Raw genomic sequence first — 26,564 nt, forward strand, 5'->3', positions numbered from 1 at the left:
TAAACAAGACTGAAAAAAACTGTAACTGCCCGCATTACTTCTGAGAGACTGAAAGTGATGCGTTCTGAAAACCAAACAAACTGACTTTGAACCGTCAGCTTCAGTTGTTAACAATGAATTTAAGTTAACCATCTTTCCCACCCCACCTCCGTTTACTAAATCTGCTGTCCAATTTTCTTTCTACCCCTTTACCATAAAAAATTTGTTAAGTTAAATAACTTATGCCTAAATTACTATGCCATTTTTAAAATTCATATATAAGAAACACAAAAGCATATATGACACGAAGAAATTTACTAACTAAATAAAACATTGAAACTGCTTAACATACACACATATATAATTATACCTTAAGTATCAAACACATATAGTACTACAGACAGCAAAGCCAAATCTCAACAAGAAACTAAGAGTCTGAATGTAATAGCCAGCTGGGTGTGGTGGTGCACACCTTTAGTCCCAGCACTAAGGAGGCAGACACAGGTAGATCTCTGAGTTCAAGGCCACAGTGGTCTATGTAGTAAATTCCTGGACAGCCAGGGCTACATAAAGAGACCCTATCTCAAAAAAAATTTTTTTTAAGTAATAGCCACTGTAATTTTTTGACTATGAGAGAAAATGTCCTTTTTTAAAACTATGACAAAAGTAATATCCATAAAAAACTGCTTCTCACATGCCAAGACGAAAAATGCTCCTAAGAGTCTGAAGAAAACGATCATATCCTCTTAGAGAAGGTGGGCCCTAAGGCCTCACTAAACAAACAGTAAAACCCACACTTTGATTGCCTACAAATTACCTACTACCCCATCTGTCCAGCCTTCCCTCCTGACAGAATGGCGTCAAACAGGGGTGAGACTATTTGAAATACAAATCAGTAAGTGGGAAGTCTGTGTACACAGAGCGAACCTTCAGCAGCTTGACATTCATTTAGTATCTCAGAGTTGTGATTATACTTAAAACACCATGCACATCCCCAGCTGAAAATACACTCTAGTGCTGTTTAATGAAACAGTCCTATATTAAGCAATTTCAAAAATAAAAGTATTCACAGCCACTTGAAAATGAAAGCACACTGTGCCCACAGTGATTTTTAAGGTGACAGTCACATTATAGTATGTCCTGTCTCTTTCTAAAACCAGCCATAGTGCTACATTTAACAGAATCTAAGTGCTACTCCTTTGCATAAAAGTAGTATGCATAATTTTGCCAAAACAAGTCATGCCTAGATAATGTTCCTCTAAGGAAAAGGATCTTTACAAAAATCCTACCCACGTGACAGACAAGATACCTTCTCAATCAGTCAGGGCTGGCATTCCACGTGCAGGCCTCTCTCACCCAAAGACTTGGATTGCTATCTGTTACATAGTTTTTGTATCTAAATATGATGTTCAACTCTGAAACTATGACTATTAAGATCTATATGAAAAGACAGTTAATATACATTTTAAAATATCACTTTCAAAAAGGTGTCTATCAATGAAAGTATTAACTCAGAATGCATTTATAGGTATATAAATACAATTTTTTGATACTCACACATCCATAAGTAGTACATAAGCTTTACTGTCTTTTGGAATTCTACAGGAATGTCTACAGAAAAATCTTGATAGAAACAAGGTCCCACAGGAAAATTGCTAGGAAGAGGTGGCCAATTATTTTTTCTCCCTGTAAGTTAAAAAAAGTTATTGCAACAAATACATTGTATTCTTCTTTTGTCTCAAAGTGCAGCGTGTTGTTTTGGTAGATGATACATAAAACACTAACACTGTTCCTCTCTGCACAACCTTGAAAGCCAAGCTCATGTTTTTTTAATATTTTTTCAGGCTAACATTTTAGAAACAATAAATGGTAAAATAATTTTCCATTGTCATATCGTACCATGTTTAACATGTCTATGTATAGGAGAACAAACCCAGAGACAAACCCTGAGAGCTGCCTAAAACAGATTTATCTCAGAGTCCCAGGCCTGGCTATGGCGGGGAAGACCATCCAGTCCTTAAGCTCCCAGCCATTCGCTGTCTGTGTGGAGTAAGAAACTTAACCTTCATTTCTTCAGAAAGTTAACGACTGGGTCGCACTTCCCAGGACGGTGCTGAAGATTTACTATTAATTAAAAGGTAAAAAGTACTACAATGTACTAGTACGCTGCAAAATTTAACTATTAAAGTCTGTCCCTTTGTTACTCTCTTTAGCAAAACATCTTTCATCTTTCACAGACGTAATCAGTGTCAGTCAGCACTAAGGAAACAAGAGACATTATCGTTAGTGATCTCTCTCTCTCTCTCCTATAGAGGCTATCTCTGATGGAAATGAGCAGGATAAACATGTCCTCGAGAGGCCCGAGTCCTAACCCTGGTGAGAGAGGGAAGAAATACTGAGTATTATTGCCATCCTTGTCTGGGGTTGTACTGCCATTCTAGCCACCCAGCAATGCCTCCCCTGACTCCCTCCTGCTCCTGAGGCTGCTGACTTTCCCTCACAGGGTCTTAGAATCATCTTTAGCACTCAGAGCCTGAACAGAGTCCTCAGCAAGTAATTAATCATACAAATACTTTCTTAACGTTTTCTGGCAAGTATGATGTACCTGTGAGGATAAGACCAAGAATCTGAACAGGTCAGAGTCCAAGGTGGGACACACTCAAAGGTTCCACTGAACTATTGAGAAGCCCACACCCATGCTCTCAGGTGACCTTCCTTTCTTCTAGGGCCTCTCACTCTACATTAAGATATTTCTTTTATGTCCTAGCTCTTTTTTGAAGAAAGAAAGAAAAGATTCGGTAGAGCCCAGTGCAGAATCAAAGGCTCCTGGCTTGAAATGGAGCAAACGTATCAGATCTGTGTCTCACTTTCTCTGTGAGGAAGCCAACACTCTTCTAGTCTATCAAAAGACTGTGCTATCGGGTAGGATCAGAGAGCTGAGGGATCAAGTAAGCCATCTGCTGTGTCTGACCTCTCTGCTAGAATCAGAAAACAAGGCAGAGGTTTATCACCAAACCCAGGGGCTCGGAGGAGGACAGGCATTTTCCTGCCAGCCCTTCGGATACTACCGTGCTGACTGAGGCTCTGCATCTCCCGTTCCCGGCGGTCGAGCTCTGCAGCCTTTCTCTCCAGCTCTTCTTGACGCTTGAGGAGTTCAGCTTGAGCCAAGGCATGTTCCTAAACCAGAGGACCGACACACACAGGTCACCGGACCGTGGAAATAGTCCACCATTCACAGGCCCGCTGAGAGCAACCTCGGTTAAACCCACTCTCAAAACACAAGAAGGCTATAGCTTTGGAAAAATACTAAAGAGATATTGATTCATTTTGCTCTTTTAGTTATGGAACCCCTCAGAGGCAATGCTGAGTCCACAGGAAAGAAGAAAACAAACAAAAACCCACCTCTCGTTAAGAATAGCCAGAGCCTGGGGACAGAGAGATAGCTCAGCAATTCAGCATGTGTGCTGTTCTTGCAGAGGACCTGGGTTCGGTTCCCAGCATCCACATCAGGCGGCTCATGACCACCTGTAACTCCAGCCTCCACAGGCACCTGCACTCATGTGCACACATCTGCACGTAGACACACAAGTAAATGGCATTGAAAACAATAAAAATCAGTCTTTTAAAGACAGAGTAGCTACAGTCTAGGTGAGCCTGTGTCTAGGAGAGTGAGAGTGGAGGTGAGGGAAGAGCTGAGGAGAGACGAACGGAATAAAGAACAACTGAATTAGCTTGGATAAACAGAGTCCAACGGAGCAGTAGGCTCCAGAAACACAAGAAGAGTTCAAAACATCTTAAATGCCCTGAGATGCTGAGGGGACAGGGATGTGCTCATGAAACTCTGCTCTCTAACTCCGTGTGTTAGAGCTGCCAGCTTTCATTTGCTGGTTTTCCTGGACATTTGCCATCTGCTGCTTCCTCATACTGCCCACTGAGTAGTCACTGAGCTCTCTCCCAGTCATATTTATTATCCTATTATTGCTACTGCAGTGATATTATGCACTGAATCAAGGGCAATAAAAATTACACTATATAAACTGTACATCAAGATGATATATGAACTTCCAGATCAATCTACACAGTTAACATGCACTAACCTTTGTGATCTGTGTGTAAGCTGGATGTTCCTCTGTTGGCTTCATTATTGCTGGCTGGGTGTTGGGTACATTAGGCATTTTCACACTGCCTGGTGGAGGCTAAAAAGGTAAAGACAAATTATGTAACACAAAGAGCCAACCTTTACTTACTTCAAAAGTATCACAGACAGCACAACCCCGAGACCTGCCTGTCTCATGGCCTCTCACGGCCGTGGGGTAAAACGCTGCTCAAGCTCTGCATTAAAACGTTTTACAATGCTCAGTAGTACACCACGAAAGAAACAGGGCATGACTGTTTCTTTACCGTAAAGCACAGACACCATCAGACTCAAGAACTACACAGAATAGTGGGGTAGAGAGCCATCTGCTTGTATTAGGGAGGCTAAGGCAGGAGCCCAAAGGCTCAGGAGCCTGAGGACAGAAGGAGATGAGAGGAAGGAAAAGAGAGAAAGGAGGAGGGCAGGAAGGGAGGGAGGGGGAGACATGAAGTTTACAGTCAGCTCTTCCCTCTTCAGACAGACACATGTCCATGGCCTGAAGACGTTACATTAGAACTGTGGTGGTATCATGTTTCCCAAAATATTGTGCACCCTAATAAACCTATCTGGGGTCAGAGAACAGAACAGCCACTAGATAGAGGCCAGAAAATGGTGGTACACACGCCTTTAATCCTAGCCTTCTGGAGGCATGGATTTCTGTGAGTTTAAAGCCACACTGGAAAGAGCCAGGCATGGTGACTCACACCTTTAACCCCAGGAAGTGAGCCTTTAATCCCAGGGAGTGATAGCAGAAAGGTATATAAGGCGTGAAGACCAGAAACTAGAAGCTTTTAGCTGGTTAAGCTTTTAGGCTTTGAGCATCACAGTTCAGCTGAGATCCATTTGGATGAGGACACAGAAGCTTCCAGTCTGAGGAAACAGATCAGCTGAGGAATTGGCAAGGTGAGGTGGCTGTGGCTTGTTCTGCTTCTCTGATCTTCCAGCATTCACATCAATATCTTGCTCCAGGTTTGTTTTTATTAATAAGACCTTTTAAAATTCATGCTACATCTGGCGCCCAACGTTTGTGGTATGAATTCATGAAAAAGCCGCTTGCCTGTGGCCTCATGGGCCCCAGCTCTGCCCCTAGCTACACTCAGCCAGTTGTGGTGGTGCATTCCCATAGGATTTGCTGAAGTAGGCAGAGGCAGGAGGATCCCCAGTTTGAGGCCAGCCTAGGAGGCTTGTTAAGGAGAAGCTTTGGCCGAGCCACAAACAATGGCGGTGGGATCATGGAGGCAGTGGCTGCTGCTCCGAGTTGCCAGCTCCTTCTCATCGTGTTGGTGACTGCAATGATGCTGCTACCTGGGACAAAGGGTTTACAGCTGCTTGTTCAGAGAAGAATTGCCAGGACCATTGTGTTACAAGAAAGCATCTGCAAAGGTCAGTTTGGAAAAGTTTGGCAAGACAAATGGTGTGAAGAAATTGCTGTGAAGATTTGCTCTTCTAAGGAAGAGCATTCATGGTCTAAGAGACATTTATCAGACTGTGAATGCTCCAAACCAGAGGAGACACACACAAAAAAAAAGAAAGAAAGAAAAAAGAAAAAAGAAAAAAAAAGTCTGCAGGGAACCATGACCACGCCTAACAGCGACTTTGAAATCTTCAAAAAGATGACAGGAGACCACAATGACGATTCCACATGGACTATGGTAAAGCCATTAAGCTGATTAACTGCTGCAGGCCTCAGGAATAAGAACTCAGCTGGTTATGGCAAAGTCACTACCTGGAGGGATCAAGGATTTCCTCCAGAGGAAGCCAAATTCCAAGGAGCTTTTGGTGTTACTTGGCTTGTTATATATCAGCTGTATTCTGTTATGAAAATCATGTGTGCCTTCATAGTTTTCCCAGTTGATTTTTCCCTAAGAAGGGCTAACAGTGTGGACTGATCACTCTCTGTACATACACATTCCAGGTATTTGGAGAACAGCCTCAGGAAAAGCTTTCTCTGGAATCAGATCTCTCCCTTGGCCACTTTCAAGGACTAGCAGTAATAACAATCCACATGCAAGTCTCCTGATTTAAGGTAAATTCCACAAGGAGATACCACCTAGGTCAGGTGGACGTTAAGTAATAGCTTTACACAATTTAGCTCAGACACTCCTTTCTTACATCCTTACTAACTTTATAGACCGCTAACTCCTTACCTAACCACCTCTAGGAATATTTAGATAACCTTCTGCACTGACAGCTATGATCAGCCAGAACCCCAGTTCAAGCCTCCCTGTAATTATCATCATTGGCAGCATCCGGCCAGGTCCATCCCCAGATGGAGGAGAGTACCTTATCAGAGATACCTCTGTACTCTCTAAGAACAGACTTAAGCATCCAGGCTACCCGTTTGAGAAGGCCTGGTGGATGTGCTAATTAAGCTTAACTTCCTCCTTTCCCAAACCTTACCTCCAGTTCCAGATCTCCCTTTAACTATCACCAGGGGCATCTAGCTGTACACAGGTTGCCTAGCGACTGAGCACACTTTCCCCCACCCTTCAGAAAAACAGCAGATAGCTTGGACAGATAGGAGCCATTGTTTTATTTTCTCCCATTGACCTAGCAACGTATAGATTCTTAACATTTTCTACTAATCACGTTTAAGACTATAGTTGAGCACCTAAGATCCCTCTTAGATATTACCCAAATTTAGCCTTTAGTTAATTCATTTCCCCATTGGTCACTTCCCTTTGGGGTTGCAAATGATAATTAATGGTTATTGCCTCTCAATGTGATTCTTATCACCCCTCAGTTTGACCCTGGAAGCCTGGCTTTATATACCATGACTTCCAGGGCACTGGGGGACAGGGAAGAGAAAGAATGGAAAAACTAGATGGGTAAGAACTTGAGAAAACAAACTGAGATGGGGAAGAACTAGGTTGAAGGGCTAGAAGAGAGTACTAGAGGAACGAGATGGAAGATGAGGAAGAGCCAGATGGGGAAGTCCTAGCTGGGTAAGAACAAGGTGAAAAGGACCTAGATGAGGCAGAATTAAGATGAGAGAATTAAGACAGAACTTAGAGGGAGCAATAGATAAGTATAGAGAGAAATCAGGCAAGAAAGGAGCTAGACATGAGAACAGAACTGAAGCTGTGTATAAAGGATGTTATGCCAGAGGAATTAAAGCAAGTGGACTATAGAGCTCAGTGTGTTGAGATTCTATTTCCTGAAAATAGTCCTCGCCGTTAGTAGTTCTCTCTCCTGAGCCCCTGGGATGTATAATATTAAGGCTGGTCCCTCTAATATTATACAAGAATTAACACCATGGAAAGATCAACTTTGGACTACAAACTGCTTAGCAATTTTGAGATGGCTAGCTGAGATGATCCAGCCTGACAGACTACTTGAACAAGGACTTGAAGCAAGCCCTGCACTTTCTCATTATGCAGCGACTGGACAAATGATACAGGACTTGACAATTAACCCCAAAATTTTCTTTTCAGGATTCCCTAAAGATGTCTTCACCCCCAGAAAACAGAAAGTAATTTTAAGAAAACGATGCCCACATTCCCAAGATGTAAGATGGGAAATTTTGGTTATTTAATAAGTTATTGATACTGTCGCTGTTTATGATGGTTGGTTACAAGTTGTTAATTGTTAATGGTCAAGAAAAAAGCTGAACAAGGGGATTAGATTCAGAGTTTTTGTTTAAAAAAGAAAAAAGAAAATATAGATATAAGGTAGATCACTGAATCTACTCTAAGAAAAAAGATAAAGAAATAAAAGAATAAATGGGTAGATCATTGAATCTACTCTAAAAAGAAAAAAGAGAAGATATAAAAATGACAAAAGGTGGATTATTGAATCTATTATGAAAAGAAAAAGAATATGGATATGATAAAGGGTCAATTATTGAATCTACTTTTTAAAAGGAACTACTTGTTTTAAATAGGTAAATAATGAAAACTTTTTGTCTGAGTTTATCAAATGTTACTGGACTGGACACTGTTAATATATATAATGGAGTTTTTCGTCTGAATCCATCAAATGTTAATGGACTAGACATCGTTAATGTAATTCTTGACTGTATATATATTGTATATACTTATTGGATATAGTTTTTCTTGTATTAGTTATAAGCTTTTTTAAATTTTAGACAAAAAAGGGGAAAGAAATGTGGTGGGATTGTGTTCCCCAAAATATTGTGCACCCTAATAAACTTATCTGGGGTCAGAGAACAGAACAGCCACTAGATACAGAGGCCAGAAAATGGTGGTACACACGCCTTTAATCCTAGCCTTCTGGAGGCATGGATTTCTGTGAGTTTAAAGCCACACTGGAAAGAGCCAGGCATGGTGACTCACACCTTTAATCCCAGGAAGTGAGCCTTTAATCTCAGGGAGTGATGGCAGAAAGCAGAAAGGTATATAAGGCGTGAAGACCAGAAACTAGAAGCTTTTAGCTGGTTAAGCTTTTAGGCTTTTAGCAGCAGTTCAGCTGAGATCCATTTGGATGAGGACACAGAAGCTTCCAGTCTGAGGAAACAGTATCAGCTGAGAAGTTGGCCAGGTGAGATAGCTGTGGCTTGTTCTGCTTCTCTGATCTTCCAGCATTCACACCAATACCTTGCTCCGGGTTTGTTTTTATTAATAAGACCTTTTAAAATTCATGCTACAAGAAGCCTGCAGCCAAACCTCACTAACAAGTCCACAAGTGACAAGACAGACATAGGTCCATCTATGAGGAGTTGGTAAACTACTACATAACACCTAGTGTGGACTTCAAAGAGAATGAGTCATCATCTTAGAAGAACGTGGAAAATGGTCAGTACAGAGCAGAACGATATCAGTCAAGATGAACACAGATCTATACAGCAACTCTCTTTTTTTTTTTTTTTTTTTTGGTTTTTTTTCGAGACAGGGTTTCTCTGTGTAGCTTTGCGCCTTTCCTGGAACTCACTTGGTAGCCCAGGCTGGCCTCGAACTCACAAAGATCCGCCTGCCTCTGCCTCCCAAGTGCTGGGATTAAAGGCGTGCGCCACCACCGCCCGGCTATATACAGCAACTCTTATCGAAGGAATTTTATATACTTCTCTAGTATTTGCCTCCCCCAACAGATACATCATACAGCACATTTTTCTTTTTGTTTTTGAGGCAGGGTCTCCTAATTAGCCCTGGCTGGGCTGGAATTGGCTTTAAACTCAGAGATCCGTCCGCCTCTGCTTTCCGGGTTATGCACCACCATAAAGGTATGCTCCACCATACCCTGCAATATTACTTTTTAAAGTTAAAAAGCAATCTGGGACCAGGTGTTATGGCACATGCCGGTATCCGCAGCCCTCAGGGGGCAGAAGAATTACTGTAAATTCAAAGATGGCCTGATCGACGAATTGAGGTCCCGGCTAGAGTGCCCTAGAGAGTGAGAGATTCTCTTGAAAGAGAACAGAACAAAACAGTGTGTGAGATCCTAGCACTCAGAAGGATCACAAGGTTGAGGCTAACCTGGGCTAAATACATAACATGGCATACAAGTGAGCGAGAGAACGGGAGCGCCAGAGCCAGCAGCTTGGCAGCACAATTCAGGACAACACAAAATCACCCTGGAACTCAACCAGCTAAAACCCTTACCAGCGCTCTGCTGCCTTAGACACCAAGCAGTGTGAGTGTAAGAAGTCCGGAGTGAGGGTGAGATGGGGCATGAGCCACAAGGCCGACATCCGAGTCAGAGGTACCGAGACAGGCCCTGCTCACAAACACCAGGATGTGCAAGCCACCTTCACTCACAGCTTCTTCCCACTTGCAGATGTTAGCTAACTCTCAACCCAGCTTTTGACAGAGTGTATCTTCGACTGCAGGACACGTGGCCACCTCATGCCAAGTGCAACTCTGGAGAAGACCTTTTGCCTAATTGCTATGACAACGGTTCCTAATTCTCCTACATCTTCACCTCTGATGCAAGAGCAGTAAAACAATAAGCCACTCTTGCAGGTGTGTATGTGAGTATATATACATGTGTGTGAGTGCCCATGGAGGCCAGAAGAGGGTGTGTGTATGTGAGTATATGGACACGTGTGTGAATGCCTATGGGGCCAGAAAAAGGTGTTAGATCTCTCAAAATGCAGTACAGGCATTTGTGAGCTACCCACACAGGTGTTGGGGTTCAAATTCTGGCCCTTATGACTGAGCAGCAAGTGGTCTTAACCACTGAGCCCTTCTCCAGACCAGGACTGCCATTCAGCCACATGGCAGACCATATATTTGTAGGGAACCATAGTATACAGTATCTAAAAGGCTAGTTCAGTGTTCATGTAAAGAATATGCCAAATGCACAGCTAAGACATCCTGACGGGCAGAGGGAAGAAAAGCTAAGGTCCAAGAAGAAGAGCTCTGCTGGGTGGCCATTCTCCAGTCTGCTGGGGTTTAGAGACAGAGGCTGGCACTGGTGTGCAGAGTAAGGCAAGCTTGCAGAGAGCCAGGGCAGCTGAAAGCAATACTCTCAGTCAATGAGGGACAAGAAAAAATAAAAACAAACCACACAGAAATGTGGGAATATTTACATGTACTGTGCTGACTCCTCAATACAGAAGGAGGGAAAAGAAAACATCCCTGAAAATCTCTGAGCATAAAGCTACCAAGTAAAGATCTGGGGCAGAATCCACACTATTCACCCATACAAACTATCCTATGGTTAAATTTTCACTACAGGGGATTCCATGCTTCCCCAAAGTAAAGGAATGTGCCTTATAATGAGGCTTCCTAGAATTCCCACAGAGTTCTAAGAAGTAACTGGGTCATGATTTAAGCATACAAAAAAAAAAAAAAAAAAGGTCACCCTTAGCCAGGACCAGAATTAAAAAAATTGTTTAAGACCTGAAGACACAGAAACAAACAAATACCAAATAAGGATGTTTAATAAATATGAGGTTAGTAAAAACTTAACTAGGGTAATGATGGTCAAAACTTATCAGATTGGTCTTTAGATAATTTGGGAAGCTGGAAATGCCTTGAGTGGATGTGTACAGGGTGGGTGAGTCCTGAGTGGATGTGTACAGGGTAGGTGAGTCCTGAGTGGATGTGTACAGGGTGGGTGAGCACTGAGTGGATGTGTACAGGGTGGGTGAGTCCCGAGTGGATGTGTACAGGGTGGGTGAGTCCTGAGTGGATGTGTACAGGGTGGGTGAGTCCTGAGTAGATGTGTACAGGGTGGGTGAGTCCTGAAGGAAGGGGCACTGATGACGTAGGCATGTTAAGGACCCAATGCCTCAGCCGATGGGAAGGGCGAAGCCTCTCCCGGATGAGGCTAGGGATGGAAAGCCTTCCTCTGGTGTTGTTCTGAAGACTGACCAATGTGTGAAAGAGCAGCAGCTGTAGCTGCCTCCTCCTCCATCCTCCCACTCCTCCTCCAGAGACTACCTCCCCTCTGGTCTTCACTCAGTGGACTAGCCCAGGTTACAGGCGGTTTCACAGCTGGTGCTCAGCCCATCAGCGTGAGCATGGCCCACATGACCCCAGCATCTCTGTACATTTGTCTGGGTGTCTGTTCTTTCTTCATCCCCTCGTGGCTGAGCTGTGCTGGACCTGGCAAAATGATACAGGTGGAATCTCTAGAACTTCCTTCAGTGAAAGGGTTAAGTATGACAGACAAGTTAGCTACTGACAATATGAAGATGAAGGCATAGCTAAGAAATGAACGTGGGTCAAGGAAGACACAGAACAGTGCAGAGAAACAAAAAACAGACTATAAGAATGGCTGTAAGCTTGAGGATGGGGCCCAGGGATCTGACAACTGCCACCCAGGGAGGAGACCAGAGAATAAGAGTCGGGTCCAAGCGGGATGAGAAGACAATGGACTTCACACTGAAAACTCCAAAACACAACCCGGGTGGGTTTTAAGAAAGTTCATAGAGACATCACATCAAAAGACCAAACTTAAAAATAAGGGAGAGGGGGGACATCCAGGGGTGGGAGAGACAATTCCTAAAGAAAGGAATGCCAGGGAGAATTGAAATACTTCCTGGCTGTAGACAGGGGAGCTCAGATACAGTGTGCCAAAGAGATCCGGGGCTCATGCAGAGGTGTGAGTCCAGCCTCATCTGAGCTAGCATCTGAGAACCGTTCAGGTCAAGGGCACTGCATCTTGGAACACTGAGTATCAGCAGGACTGAGAAGCATGGCCTCTCTGTTCTCTCCCATCTCTCTGCTCCCTGTAGCCAAGCTAGAAAAGTCCCCTCCCTCTGTGAAGTCCTGACTTCTGGGCCCACAAAGAGGCCCAGAAAGAGGAGAGCACTCAGAAAGGCCAAGAAACATCTCAACACCTGGCTGGGCTCCCACTAAGTAAGCCCTGCACCCCACTGTCCATGCTGCATCACAAAGGTCTCCCTGCGGTGTGGGGTCAACATTTCCGAAAGCTTCATGTGGCATAAACTTTGATTAAGTACATTACTGTGCTTCGCTCTTGGATTTTAACCTTGTCTCAGGAGTGCCAGCCATGAGAGAAAGAACTGTACCCACCACCTCCTCTAGAGCTTTCTACCGCAGCTCTCACTAAAGGAATTCCTGCCTGAGAAACAGAGAAAGGGAAGCCATGAGGAAAATCTGAGAGTCGAGAAAAGATCTCTCACAGTATCTCATCTTCACTTCGTATCCCACAAAACTCTAGATACAAAGGAACACTAGCCCGCCTGTATGGAAAGTGGGCGTCTAGAACAAGTGTGTGCCTAGTGGAAGGTGAGTTCTACCCTGGACAAACCACTGGCAGCCCTGGAAAACCTCAAGCACTAAGAAAATCATGTGAGCCAGGCAGTGGGGTGCAATGCCTTTCATCCCAGCACTCAGGAGGCAGAGGCTGGCAGATCTCGGTGAGTTCGAGGCCAGCCTGGTCTACAGAGTGAGCTCCAGGACAGCCAGAGCTATATAGAGAGACCTTGTCTTGAAAAAGAAAAAAAAGAAAAAAAGAAAAAGAACAAAAAAGAAAATGGCATGGTGCAGAGGCCAACAGAACACACTGGAAAGGACGAGAGGACGAGAACAGACAAGAGTGTCAAGCAGAACCACAGTCTGAAGGAGCAGGCTCTACATCCTTCTCCATGGCAGGTGAGAGTTCATCTCTGAGATACTTGTAATCATCTCTGGGAAAGTCAGGGGCTATCATTCTTTAATGCTTTAGGGCACTTTAGGGCTCTATATTTGCACATTCTGTGGGGATATTGAAAACTCAACAAGAACCAGTCAAAAAATTACAGAACGATCTACACTGACTCATTAGACTTAAGGACATTATAATAATCACAGTTACATAATTATAGATTGACTGTTCTATAATATATTGAGCTTTCTGCTCACTGGAAACCCCAAGGTCATTTCACACACAATAGATAACATACAAATTCTCTTCCTTCCAGGCATGAGAGATCTAGGGATTGTCTATGTCACATAAAAATTTACATCCTCCTAGGTGATAAGATCCTTTCGCTGAAGATGCTACCAACATGATCACAGGACATAACAAATCAAGCTGGAACTGGGCTGGAAGCTTCCTCCCGGCTAGCTAGCTCTCACAGTGCTGGTAAGTGCCACTCTGGGGGAGAAAAGTCATCTATGGTCTTATGGCTATGGACTCTGTGTGCTGACTTCCAGGAAAGATTCTGCACAAGCCTGGCCCCATCACCACCCTGCCATGGAATGGGAGAGCTCATGGGGCTCAACCACTCCCAGTAGCTGGTGGGAGGGAGAGACGCGTTCATCAGTGATACAGCCACTGGCAAGGCACACCCGCTCCTGTGCACAATCAATGTTCATGTTCCTATCAACAACCCTGATGAAACTCACTGGCCATGCACAAAAGATGTAACAGTAAAAAGAGGGCTAGCTGGGAAAAGGATGGAGATGATCAGGGCTGGGAGGAACATAAAAAAGGGTATTGAGGTAATGAGTGAAATGCATCATGTACACATATTGAAAATGTCATCATTAAATCCACTGGTATGAATAGTCAATATATAGAAATAAAACATTTAAAACTGTATGCTTTCCTTCCCTATGTACTTCTATAGTTTAATCTCTAATCCCAAAAGCAGCCCCATCCGTTTTCATGCTCAGGGTCTATGGAATGTTCTTTTGTCATTCATCATATGTTCTGGCTTCAGAAACCTTAGACACTTAGAAAATGTAGAGTCTAGGCCTCACCAGAGATGACCTAGGGATTGAAAGAGAAGGACTGTGCATTTCTAACTCCCAACATGTTGAACAACCTTAGTGATCCTTACACAAGCCAACTTGGATCTCCCGAGGCAGCGTCCATAACCCTATGGTACGCCTCCCAGCTGCCCCAAGGGATTCTGGACCTTTTTAGATCTCCCTCTTTCACAGGCAGCAGCTGACTGAAGCTATGCTTACATGGATTCCCTTGGTACTGAGAACAAGGCCATATGTACACACTACCTAAGAACCAGGACAGAGAGACAGAATTGTCACAATCAAAGGTGACACTCAAGGTTGTCCTGTGGCCTTCATGTGCATTTAAGAAAAACAATCACAGGACTCCCTTCTACATGCTTTTGCTCTACATTCCATCAAGGGAAGAGAGATGATTCTGGAACACACTAGAGAACTCTAGAACACCTGACTGGTGTCTACTCTGCTGACCTTTAACCCGGGGTGGGAGCTCCTGCTCCCACTCCAGCCATTCTGCCCCATCTGGAGAGATACTCAGGAACACGTGTAAAGTTCATAGCGCAGAGGAACAACTATAAAATAGAAAGCCTCAGTTGCTTACCACCAGGTGACTGGAAGCCAATTAACGGCAGTTCCTGTGACCAAGTATATCATGCCTGCCTGTCAAGAAAATATTATGAGAGAAACCAAAAACCAAAGTCAATTGGAAGAAACATCATACCACACCATCCAGTGGTGTTAGACCCATCAGGACAAGAATTTAAAGAACTAGGATTGATATTCTGAGGTCCTGAGGGGTAAAGTAGATGCCACAGGAGAACAAGTGCCCATGTAAGCACAGACGGAACTCCTAAGAGCTAAAAGGAATGCTTGTGTCCAATCCAGGAGAGCAGAAATGAAGAATGCCCGTGATGGGTTTATTGGTATGCTAGATAGAGGCTGAGGATTGAAAAACCTAAAAGAGGAGAGGGAGAGGAAAGGGGAGGAGGGAGAGGAAGAGGGGGAAGAGGAAGAAGGAGAGAGGGAGAGAGGGAGAAAGAGAGAGAAGGAGAGGAGAAAGGGAGTGGATGTGCAAAAACTGCAGGCCAGCCACACACTGAACTATGCAATGAATGCACCGGAGGGAAAATGGCCAAAGGGAACAGGTATTTGAAAGAAAAAAGGAACGACCGAGAATGTCTTCAAGTTAATGTCAGACATCAAACCAGGGAGCCCACACAATACTGAGAAAAATAATAACACTCTACATATACACAGACAAACTGTTTTCAAACTACAGAAAATCAGAAAGAAAAATAACCTGAAGGCCAGAGAAAGGACAAAAACCCAACTTCCCCAAGAGTAACAAAGATAAATATATCTTTTTTTTTTTTTTTTTTGGTTTTTCCGAGACAGGGTTTCTCTTGTGTAGCTTTGCGCCTTTCCTGGATCTCACTTGGTAGCCCAGGCTGGCCTCGAACTCACAGAGATCCGCCTGCCTCTGCCTCCCGAGTGCTGGGATTAAAGGCGTGCGCCACCACCGCCCGGCAAGATAAATATATCTTGAAGGCAGGCGGTGCCTCAGCAGTTAAGAGCACTGGCTACTCTTACAGAGGACCCGAGTTTGGTTCCCAGCACCAAACACACAAAGGTTGTGTGGCTCACAACCATCTCTGACTCCAGTTCCAGATGATCTGATACATTCTATGGACACCTGCAATATCAGCATGCATGTGGTACACAAACACATACATTTTTAAAAATAATATTTATATCTGACCTCTCAGAGACCAGATAAAAAAGTGTCATCAAAAATAATAAATTGAGGAGAAAATAAAGTCACAAGCCTAGACTCCTGTAGCCTGTGACACTATTGCTCAAAGTTGAAGAATATAAGGACTTCTCACACATACCAAGGTGCTTGTAGATGTGTCTCAGGAAAAAAGGGAAATAATGTGGGTCAGAATCTATGATCTACTGAGAGGAAGAAGATCTGAGGGCAAAGCCAAAACTTCTTTTTTACCTCATCAACTGACAGAAAACAGCTGGTTTAAAATGCCAACATCAGCATCTCTGAGTATGGGGTCATACGTATACACCTCATGCATGTCTATGTGTTTATATACTCTGAGTATGGGGTCATATGTATATACCTCCTGAATGTCTATGTGTTTATATACTCTGAGTATGGGGTCATATGTATATACCTCCTGAATGTCTATGTGTTTATATACTCTGAGTATGGGGTCATATGTATATACCTCCTGAATGTCTATGTGTTTATATACTCTGAGTATGGGGTCATATGTATACACCTCATGCATGTCTATGTGTTTATATACTCTGAGTATGGGGTCATATGTATACACCTCCTGAATGTCTATGTGTTTATATACTCTGAGTATGGGGTCATATGTATACAACTCATGCATGTCTATGTGTTTATATACTCTGAGTATGGGGTCATATGTATACACCTCATGCATGTCTATGTGTTTATATACTCCGAGTATGGGGTCATATGTATACACCTCCTGAATGTTTATATACACAAATACATTAGTGGGATGAATCACAGAAATAATGCACAGACCAAAGGGGGAACTATTGATCCTGTTATTATAAGGTATTTCCACTGCCCATGAAGAGAAAGTTATTTTGTGTGCATTTGGATTTAAGTGGATTTCCAAACTCTAAGAAGTTAAAAACAAGAAACATAACTGATTTGTTAAGAAAGAAGAGACAAATAGGTTTATACAAGATGCTTAATTAAAAATACCAAGAACCACAGACCAAAATGGAAGACAAATAGGAATCAGCATAAATAGAGGAGACATCAACCCAATACATCATTTCTTTGAATGCAATGGCTTAAATACACCAAGTAAAACAAAGAAATTTTCAAAATGGTTCAAAGGCCTAATGAAAGAACATCATCCACTGCTGCTGTCCTGCAAGATGAGAACTCAAACGAGCCAGCTACTAAAGAAGCCAATGCCAGTCAGTTCAAAGGACTAGCAATCCCAAGAGCCAAGCCCCACAGTAGCTGAACACAACAGGGAGTCCTCAGCTGCTGGACTGTGACTGAAAAGAAAGAGGACACTCTCTTGCACCACTGGTGACGACAAGAATGACCGTGCCCAGGGTAGCTAAGCACTGTAAGTGCCTTGATGCTGGACTACTCAAGAGGGGACTCAAAAGCAATTAAACCACAGCAAGATTAAAGAAAACAAAAACTCCAGTCAGCAGGTGAACGGACTATAACGGCACATTACTCTCAAGATGACTAGCATCCTAGCATCCTCACTGGGTACCAGAGGCAAGAGGGTAGCTTGTCCAGGCAGCTGAGCAGAAGCAAGTCCCTGTGACAGGCTCTATTTCTTCCATGTAAGTTCCTCTACATAGACACACTAGAAATATGTCTGCATAATACACACACACACACACACACACACACAACATTACTGGCAACACGAACCCTTCCCCCAGGCTCACTGATACTTAGTTCAGGAAGCAGCATCTTCAAGAGCTGTCAGCATACCTGGGAGGTGAGGAAGGACTCCTACACACAGGACGGATTGCAGAATAGCCCGAGGTTCATCAGGAAGCTATCCTTTTACAACTAAGCTCAAAATGGGCAAAAGGAAGCAAGGAACCCCAGAACAGAAGTAAACGCAATAGAAAAACTGCACATTCATATGGAAACTATAGATGTAATTAATTAAGCCATGGAAATACATAGTTTGTCATCTTTAGATGGCCTAACAACAGAGATGACTCAGAACTTTAAAAATAAAAGGAAATTACCAGATGCCAGAAAAATTAAGAGAATCATAGGACATTCCTATAAACAACTCTACTCCACCGACATTGGCTAACCTAGAGGAAAGGGACAAACACCTAGATCCACAGAACACACAAGACTGAGGCAGCAAGAAATAGAAAGCTTCAACAGATGATGATAAAGATGGAGAAATCATCCAGAACTTTCCAGCAAGGAGCAGCAAAGGACGAAGAATCCCACACCTGAGTCACCAAGCACTCAAGAGTTACAGGCTTTCTCTTCCTTGGTGGTTGGTTTGTTTTGAGACAAAGTCTCTCTATTTCCCAGGCCGACCCTGTGCCTCCCCCAGAGTGGGCCACCGGCCCAGACTGTCAGTATTCCTTGACATTTCCCGAAATTGAGCTACAGGGAATATTTACACACATTGTATGAAGCTAATTGGTACTTTGACACCCAAGACACCTTAAGAAAAGAAAAGCAGGAACAGGAGCCGGGGATCAGTGGTCAAGAGCTCAGTCATAGTTCTACTGCAGGGAGAAAACACGCGACCAGAGAAACCTGCAGGGGAGAGGGTTTATTTCAGCTTCCAGGGAAGCCAGGGCAGGAGCTGATGCAGAGGCCGTGGAGGGGTGCTGCTTACCGGCTCGCTCCCCAGGCTTGCTCAGCCTGCTTTCTTACACAGCCCAGGACCAGCTGCTGCCCTGGGTGGTCTCACCCACAGTAGGCCCAACCCCCCACATCACTCACTAATTAAGAAAATGCCCCACAGACTTGCTTACAGGCCAGTGTTATACAGGTGTTTTCTCAATTGTGTTCTCTCTTTGCAGATAACTCCAGCTTGTGTCAAGGTGACAAAAAACTAACCAGGACAAGCTCGTTCCATTCTTGTAAAGAACCAGAACTCAGTGGCCAGCACATGCTTAGCTGCTGACAATTACCTCAACAGCAGCTCCAGGGAAGCAGATGCTTCTTCTCTTCCAAGGGCACTGCACTCACATGTAAACACACATGCACACACACCATACACACACACACCATACACCCCATACACCTCCACCACACCACACACACCACAGATACACACATAAACATGCACATACACAACACACATACAACATACCACACACATACACACACAACACACACAGATAACACACACAACATACCACACAAACCACACAACACACGCTCACATAAAACACCACACATATACTACACACACCACTCACACAAATCACCACACACATAAACAACATACACAACACACACAAAACACAAAACCACACAGACAACACACACACAACACAAAACACATATACACAACCACTCACATAATACCACACACACAAGACACAGACAACACACATAACACACCACGTACACAGACAACACACACCATACACAGCCCACACATACACCCTACACCCCACATATTCCCACACATACCACACACGCAATACACACAAAACACACACCACATACACACAAATACTCACACAATACAACACACATACTATACAACACAACACATGGACAGCACTCAGACAACACACACACACCACACACACAAATCTTAATAATAAAAAAAACAACCCTAAAGAGAACCAAACTACAGGCCAAGCTATCTAAGGAGAATTTATGCAAAACCCTCAACAAGACACTAGCAAAGTTCAACAACATGTTTTCCAAAATTACACCTCATGACCAAATGGGATTTATCCTTGACCCATTAAGGCTGATTCACTACATAAAATAGTCAACATGACACATTGTGTCAACAGAACAGGAACCCACGTGACCATCTCAGTTGACACAGAAAACAAAAACTGTTGACAAACTCTACCATACTTTTTAGCAAAACCTCTCCATAGTTCATGCTGAAGGAAACCCCTTCACCATACACAAGACTGTTTGCAAAATCTCCACAGCATCCATGGGGAAAGCACAGGACAAGGGGGCCTAACTCCTGCTGCTTCTCTTCAGCACTAGAAGAACAATAAGAGCCATTAGATATGGGGGGGGGGAGCGCCTGACTATGGATCCAAATAAAAAACGTAAAATTACCCTTTATACAGACAGCAAGATCTGTATGCTGAAGCCACTATAAAACTACTAGAACCAGAAGAGGAACACAGTGCGGGTGTGGGTACAGTACCAACAGAGCCAGGAGCATCAACCTATCTGGAAAAGAAACCAAGACCATGATTCCATTTAGGATAGCATTAAGAAATAAAATATCTAGGAATAAACTGAATTAGAAAGGTGACGGTACGGCTTCGTGGAAACTATTCAGTTTACTTGCAGTTGTGGCAGAGGACAGGGGTGCTTGGAGGAGATGATGGGACACAAACCCGCTTCCTGTCACCTCTCAGCTGTGTGGTTTTGTTCCACTCCAAGGCCCCAGCATGATATACTGCCTTGCCAAGGCCCAAAGCAACAGGCCAACCAACTACAGCTGGACCCTCCAAGCTATGAGCCAAAAGAAAGCTTTTCTCAGTATACAGTGATCATCTTGGGTATGTGTTATAATGACAAAAAACTGATGCTACAAAACACTGATAAAAAAAATGGAAGAAAACACAATTGAAAAGATGAGCCCACACTCAAGGTTCATAATGATATTGTTAAAGTGTCCATCCTACCCAAAGCAGTACACAGTCCAATGTAAGCCCTATAAAATTCACTGACATTCTTCATAGAAGTGGAGAAAAACCCTGATGCTCACATAGAACAGCATAAATGGATTTAAAAAAAAATGGCAGTTTGCAATTATTTAGCTCTAAAAAAAACCAACACAATCTTGCCACTTGCCATATTAATAAGCCCACATGACATTATGCTAAGTGAAATAAGCCAGACACAGGAAGAAAACTATTGCATGATCTCATTTACATATAAAATGTAAAGAGAAAGTTCACAGGGAGTACAAAGTGGTGATTACAGAAGACGGGGAGACTAGGGTAGCAAAGGGGGAGATGCAGGCCAGAGAATACCAGGAAGTCAATTCACAAGGCACACAGTCTACTGTCGTGATATACAGCATGAAGACCTGGTAAAAACAAGCTGCGTGTGGAATGCCTGCTGAGTAGGTTTTAGCTGCTTTGCTACACAAAAAGAAGAGTAATTATATGAACAGATGGTTAATTTGCTTTACTATTTCACCATCCATATATATTTCATTAAATCATTTTGTAAACTTTAAATATATACATTAAAAATTAAACATACAGTTACTGGATGATCTAGCAATCACATCCCTTAGTGTTTACCTAAATGAGCTGAAAACTTTATGCTCATGGTAAAATCTACACAGATATTTATAGCACTTTTATTCATCCCAGTAGGGCCTTGGAAGTAAGCACTCTTTCTTCAGCAGGTGATGGATCCACACACCGAGTAGACCCAGAATAAAACAGTATGCAGTGTCAAAAAGAAACGAACCATCGAACTATGAAGACACGGAGGATCCTTAAACTCACACCTGGTGAAGAAGCCGATATGAGAAGGCTGCGTAATGCACAGTCCCAGTGGTGTGGTGACCGGTGGGACAGGCAAAGCTACACAAAGGTAAACAAAGAAAAGCGAAAACTGAAACACCAGTGGTTGCTGCTGAGGCCGGAACTGGGAGGAGCAAGGACGGGGCGGGTCAGGGCAGTGAAGCTCCGCTACAATTACAATGACGGCCCAGGTCAGGACAGTTACTCAAACCACGGCATGTACATACCCAGCCAGAGTTACATGTGTCAGGACAGGCTCAGTCACTGTGACCAACTGTGTCAATCTAGGGGTAAGTGGATCAGTAGACCATGTCTGTGTGGACAGGAGTCGGTGGGAATCTTGGCCCCTTCCTCTGTGAACCTAACACTGTTCTACAAAAACAAATGGCTGGTACTACTTGAGACTCATGCTAAGAGACGATGCCCACAGGCCTGACACTGCCTGGAGGGCCAGGAACAGAGACTGGACAGCCCAGAAACCTGAATAGAAGCAAACACAAGCGGGAAAAAGTCAATGAAATTGACTAAATATAATGACTAATTCCTATTGATACTTTCCTATATTCATAGACAGAAGCCTGGCATAATCGTCAGCAGAGAGGCTTCACCCAGCAACTGATGGGAACAGATGCCAAACATTAGGTGTAGCTCAGGGAATCCTGCAGAAGAGCCGGGGAAGGATTGTAGAACAAAATCAACTAACCTGGTCTCATAGAGACTGAATCGCCAGAGAACCTGCATGGGACTGACCTAGGCCCTCTACATATATGTTATGATTGTTAGCTTGGTCCTCCTGTGGGACTCCTAACAGTGGGAGCAGGGGCTATCTCTGACCCTGCTACCTGCTTTCAGGATCCTTTCCTCCTACTGGGTGTTTTGTCCATTCTTAATATGAGGGGATGTGCCCATTCTTATTGCAACTTGATATACCATGTTTGGTTGATATCCCTGGGATGCATGCCCTTTTCTGAAGGGAAACAGAGGAGGAAGAGATCTGGGGGGAAGGGAGGAGGTGAGGGTGAGGGACTGGGAGGGGAGAAGGGAGGGTAAACTGCTGTGGGATGTCCTGTATACTGTGAATATATGTTGCTATGATTGATTGATAAATAAAACGCTGATTGGCCAGTAGCCAGGCAGGAAGGATAGTGTAGGCGGGACAAGCAGGGAGGAGAATGCTGGGTAGAAGAAGGTGGAGTGAGGAGACGCTGCCAGCTGCTGTGATGAGTAGCAAGATGTAAGTTACCGTAAGCCACGAGACAAGTGGCGAGGTATAGATTAATAGAAATGGGTTAATTTAAGCTATAAGAACAGATAGTAAGAAGCCTGCCACGGCCATCCAGTTTGTAAGTGATATAAGTCTCTGTGTTTACTTGGGGGCCTCTAGTAGGAGAGATTTGTCCCAACTGCCGGCACCAGGACACAGGAAAACTTCAGCTACAGTAAACCGTGGTGGGGATGTAACATTTGAGAGAAGAATAAATAACTAAAAGTTAAGAAAACCAGAAGCGAAGCAGGGTTGGCGAGATGCTTACCAGTGCAGAGGACAGTGGTTCAGCTCCCAGCACTCATGTGCCTGCAACTCCAGCTCCAGGGACCTGACACCCTCTCTCCTGGCCTCCACAGGCACGCATGTGTGTGCATGACACACTGACACACACACACACACACACACACACACACACACACACACACACACACAAATAAATAAATAAATAAAAATAAAAAAAAAAAAGTAAAGCTAGTGAGAGTTCCCGAGCAGGAGACTGATGGGATCAACTCCTTTTTTTTGTTTTGTTTTGTTTTTTGAGACAGAGTTCTCTGTGTAGCTTTGGAGCCTGTCCTGGAACTCGCTTTTTCTCAAGGGATCACTCTGGGTACTGAGTTGAAAACAGACTGAAAAGCAATAGAAATAGATGGTGAGCAAATGTTTCTATCAAAGTGAGGGAAATGGGGAGACAGTTTCTAACCGCTCCCTTGAATGTAGCCTCAAGACAATATAGACTATAATGAGAGGAGAGAACACGGAGTGATGGAAAACCAGAAAGTGAACAGTAGGACTGACGTACTGGAGGTCCTAGAGGCCTGTGCCAGCAAGAGAAGTGACTGAAAGACAGGAGACAGTAGTCACAGACACATGAGCTCCAGTCACAGAGAAGCAATCCTAGAGCTAAGGTGCAGTCTGGTAGAACCCGAATCCTGCAGAAGAGTCCATAGCCCTCCTGATGTCTACCTATTTGGTATAAATACATTATTGTAAGGGGCTAGCTTCTCAGCAACACTGCCACTGTCTGCATGGGACCGTCCATCACAACCAGTCCTGTGGACTGCTGACATTCCCTCACAGAAGGGAATGAGAAGGTCATTAGGTCTGCCCTATAGTCCAGCCATTCCCCCCAGTCACCTGTGTGCAATTCTGCTCCAACTGCATGTGGCAGTGGAGTCTTGGGGAGGTGGTGGGGTATACACGCTGGGAAGATGGAGGAAGAGGGCCATGGAAGCTATCATCCGTGCTGGCTCAAGACTTACCAGTGCAACTGCCTTGGGGCCGCTCAGGCTCCTCCTGTCCATCATCCCTCACCTACGCTCTGTAAGAAAGCCCACTAAACTTACTGTCTCTCCTAGGTGACTGGTGATGGAATTGTACTTTGGTTCCTCACTAGGACCTTAGGAGCGGGTAAATGTTCACATCCCCCTTAGGGAAGGAATATTAGCAACAGTTGCTTTATAACTTTCTCAGGCCTATGACTGTAAAAGTTCACATAACCTCCTGCATATATAACATGTTATTTGGGGTGCTTTGAATTTATGTTTCCAGGCCATAGTCATTTATTATTTGGCTTAGAATAAACCACATTTTATTTGCCATTAAAAACAATCCTATTATGAGCTGGGTGTAGTGGATCACACCTTTAACCCCAGCACTCAGAAGGTAGAGGCAGACAAGATCTCTCAGTTCGAGGCCAGCATGGTCCACATAGTGAGTTCCAGTAGAGCCAGAGCTACTGAGACCCTGTCTCGGAAAAAACGAAAACAACAAAACTTTCACGGAGCTCGGCTATCACTCAATGGTAGAGTGCCTGGCTAGCCTGTGCAAGGCCTACACTCAGTTCCTAGTACCAAATAAATGTACACACAAAAACTGTAAATGTGCATGTTAGGAACCAGCTAGTGACTACCACATGAGGACAGAGCAAGAGATGCCACACAGGCACCAGGAGAGGGGCCCTCTTCAGATACTGAATCTGCCTGGATCTGCACCTTGGAATTTCCAGCCCCCAGAACTGTGAGCCATCAATTTCCGTTGTCTATAAATTATCTAGTGTAAGGCATTTGCCAAACATGCCCAGAGGATAACACATTATCCTCACAGTGTGGTTGTTTCCATGGCACAAAAGAGAAAAGGCACTCGAAAGAGAATGAAGGCCTTGAAAACAGGCGGGAACTTCTGTAGCCCACACAGACATTTAAAGAACGACACAAGAATACCAGAGAGGCAGAACAAAGGCTATGCAAAGAACTGTGAGGATTAAACATCAGCAGAGGAGAAATACCCAAGAATCTTGTGTTTCTCCTTGAGACTGACACAATGGGAGACTCAGGCAGCAGGTGCTGGGAGCAGGCAGGGATAGGTATCCTCGGGGCTCCACTTTGACCCCGAGATGAACAGGTAGGAGGAAGGCAGTTTTAGTCCTAACATACTATCTTATTCCCAGAGTGGCACTCAGACTCTAAAGTGAACCCTGATGATTCTCCAACACTGGTGTTCACATCTTTGAAGTAGAATCCTCTTCCCAAAAGCATTTGAGGGCCTTTAACAAGCTTCTGACCAATACAATACTAAAGCACAGTAATGGTGACAGATGCCACTCCTCTTGATTCCACAACAGTCTTTAAGAATTTATCTTAGCAGACTGGAGTAAGAGGCTCTGGAGATTGACAAAATGGTCATGTTGGGAGGTGCCCAGGTACCCCCTGGGAAATGCAAATGATATGTGTGCCCAGAGGTAAGGCACCAATTAATTACCTGAAAATTCCTAAGACTCTCAGTCATATATACCACTGAATATTATCTTAGCCAGTAACCTCAATTAACTTGACAGAGATTCTTCCTTAGCCAAACCCCTAGATAAAAATATAACATGGGGGCTGGAGAGATGGCTGACCAGTTCAGAGTACTTACTGCTCTTCAAGAGACCCAAATTTGGTTCCCAGTATCCACAAAGCAATTCATAACTGCCTGAAACTCCAGCTCCAAAGGATGATGCCCTCTTCTGGCACCTGTGGGTACCTGCACTCATATGCTCATAGCCACACACATACATATAATTAAAAGTCTTTTAAAAAACAGAACAAAACATGGACAATACCTTGAACATAGCTTATTTAGATTGAGTAGAGTTAGCTCTATTGAGCCCAGATTTCTGATCCACAGTAATCCATGTATTGCTTCATGCCACTGAGTTGGTGCTATTTCGTCAAACAATAGAAAGTCTGTGTGCATGACTGTGTGACCTGCTGAAAGGTGAGGATAACCTAGGGGACCCAGGCATTGTGATCACACAGTCTCTTGACTCCACTCAACAACAATGGAAGGCCAAGTGGGGGGTGGTCTCAGTAAGGTTTAAGCTTTGGTTTGTGGGGAGACAGCTTTGGCTAAAGCAAATGGCACTAGAATAAAAATTAGACTAGAATAAAAATCAAGACTAGAAGAAGTAACTTGGAACATGCTGGACTTCCTTCTCCATTTTTTCTATAACCTGAACAATGATATATAAGACAGACTAAGTTCAAGTCTGCCGGGCCCACATGTCATGCCTCTAAGTATAGAATACATAACCACTTCTAAGTAGGTGAGCCAATCTGACCTCTAAGAAAATAATAATGTAACTGTGTACAAAGTAGTCTGAAGTCAGACTTGTGGTGATATTGTGTTCCCCAAAATATTGTGCACCCTAATAAACTTATCTGGGGTCAGAGAACAGAACAGCCACTAGATATAGAGGCCAGAAAATGGTGGCACACTTGCCTTTAATCCTAGCCTTCTGAAGGCAGAGATCCATCCAGATCTCTGTAAGTTCAAAGCCATA

The 26,564-nt window shown here is 43.8% G+C and overlaps 1 protein-coding gene across 3 annotated transcripts in view; it reads right to left on the reverse strand.

The window, feature by feature from the left end:
• Nucleotides 1–26,564, reverse strand: part of Scamp1 (secretory carrier membrane protein 1) — a 93,422-nt gene that overhangs the window by 23,622 nt on the left and 43,236 nt on the right. For 2 of the 3 annotated variants that reach the window (XM_076552075.1, XM_076552074.1), the window contains exons 3-5: nucleotides 4,077–4,175; nucleotides 3,048–3,156; nucleotides 1,537–1,665 (exon numbers count right to left, since the gene is read on the reverse strand). In XM_076552075.1, coding sequence (XP_076408190.1) covers nucleotides 1,537–1,665; nucleotides 3,048–3,156; nucleotides 4,077–4,154 — 316 coding nt within the window. In that variant the 5' untranslated portion in view covers nucleotides 4,155–4,175. Of the gene's footprint in view, nucleotides 1–1,536; nucleotides 1,666–3,047; nucleotides 3,157–4,076; nucleotides 4,176–25,844; nucleotides 25,984–26,564 lie in introns of those variants that run through there. The other variant, XM_042261640.2, reaches the window with a different exon arrangement.

Source organism: Peromyscus maniculatus, chromosome 15 (genome assembly GCF_049852395.1).
Source record: "Peromyscus maniculatus bairdii isolate BWxNUB_F1_BW_parent chromosome 15, HU_Pman_BW_mat_3.1, whole genome shotgun sequence".
Lineage (NCBI taxonomy): Eukaryota > Metazoa > Chordata > Mammalia > Rodentia > Cricetidae > Peromyscus > Peromyscus maniculatus.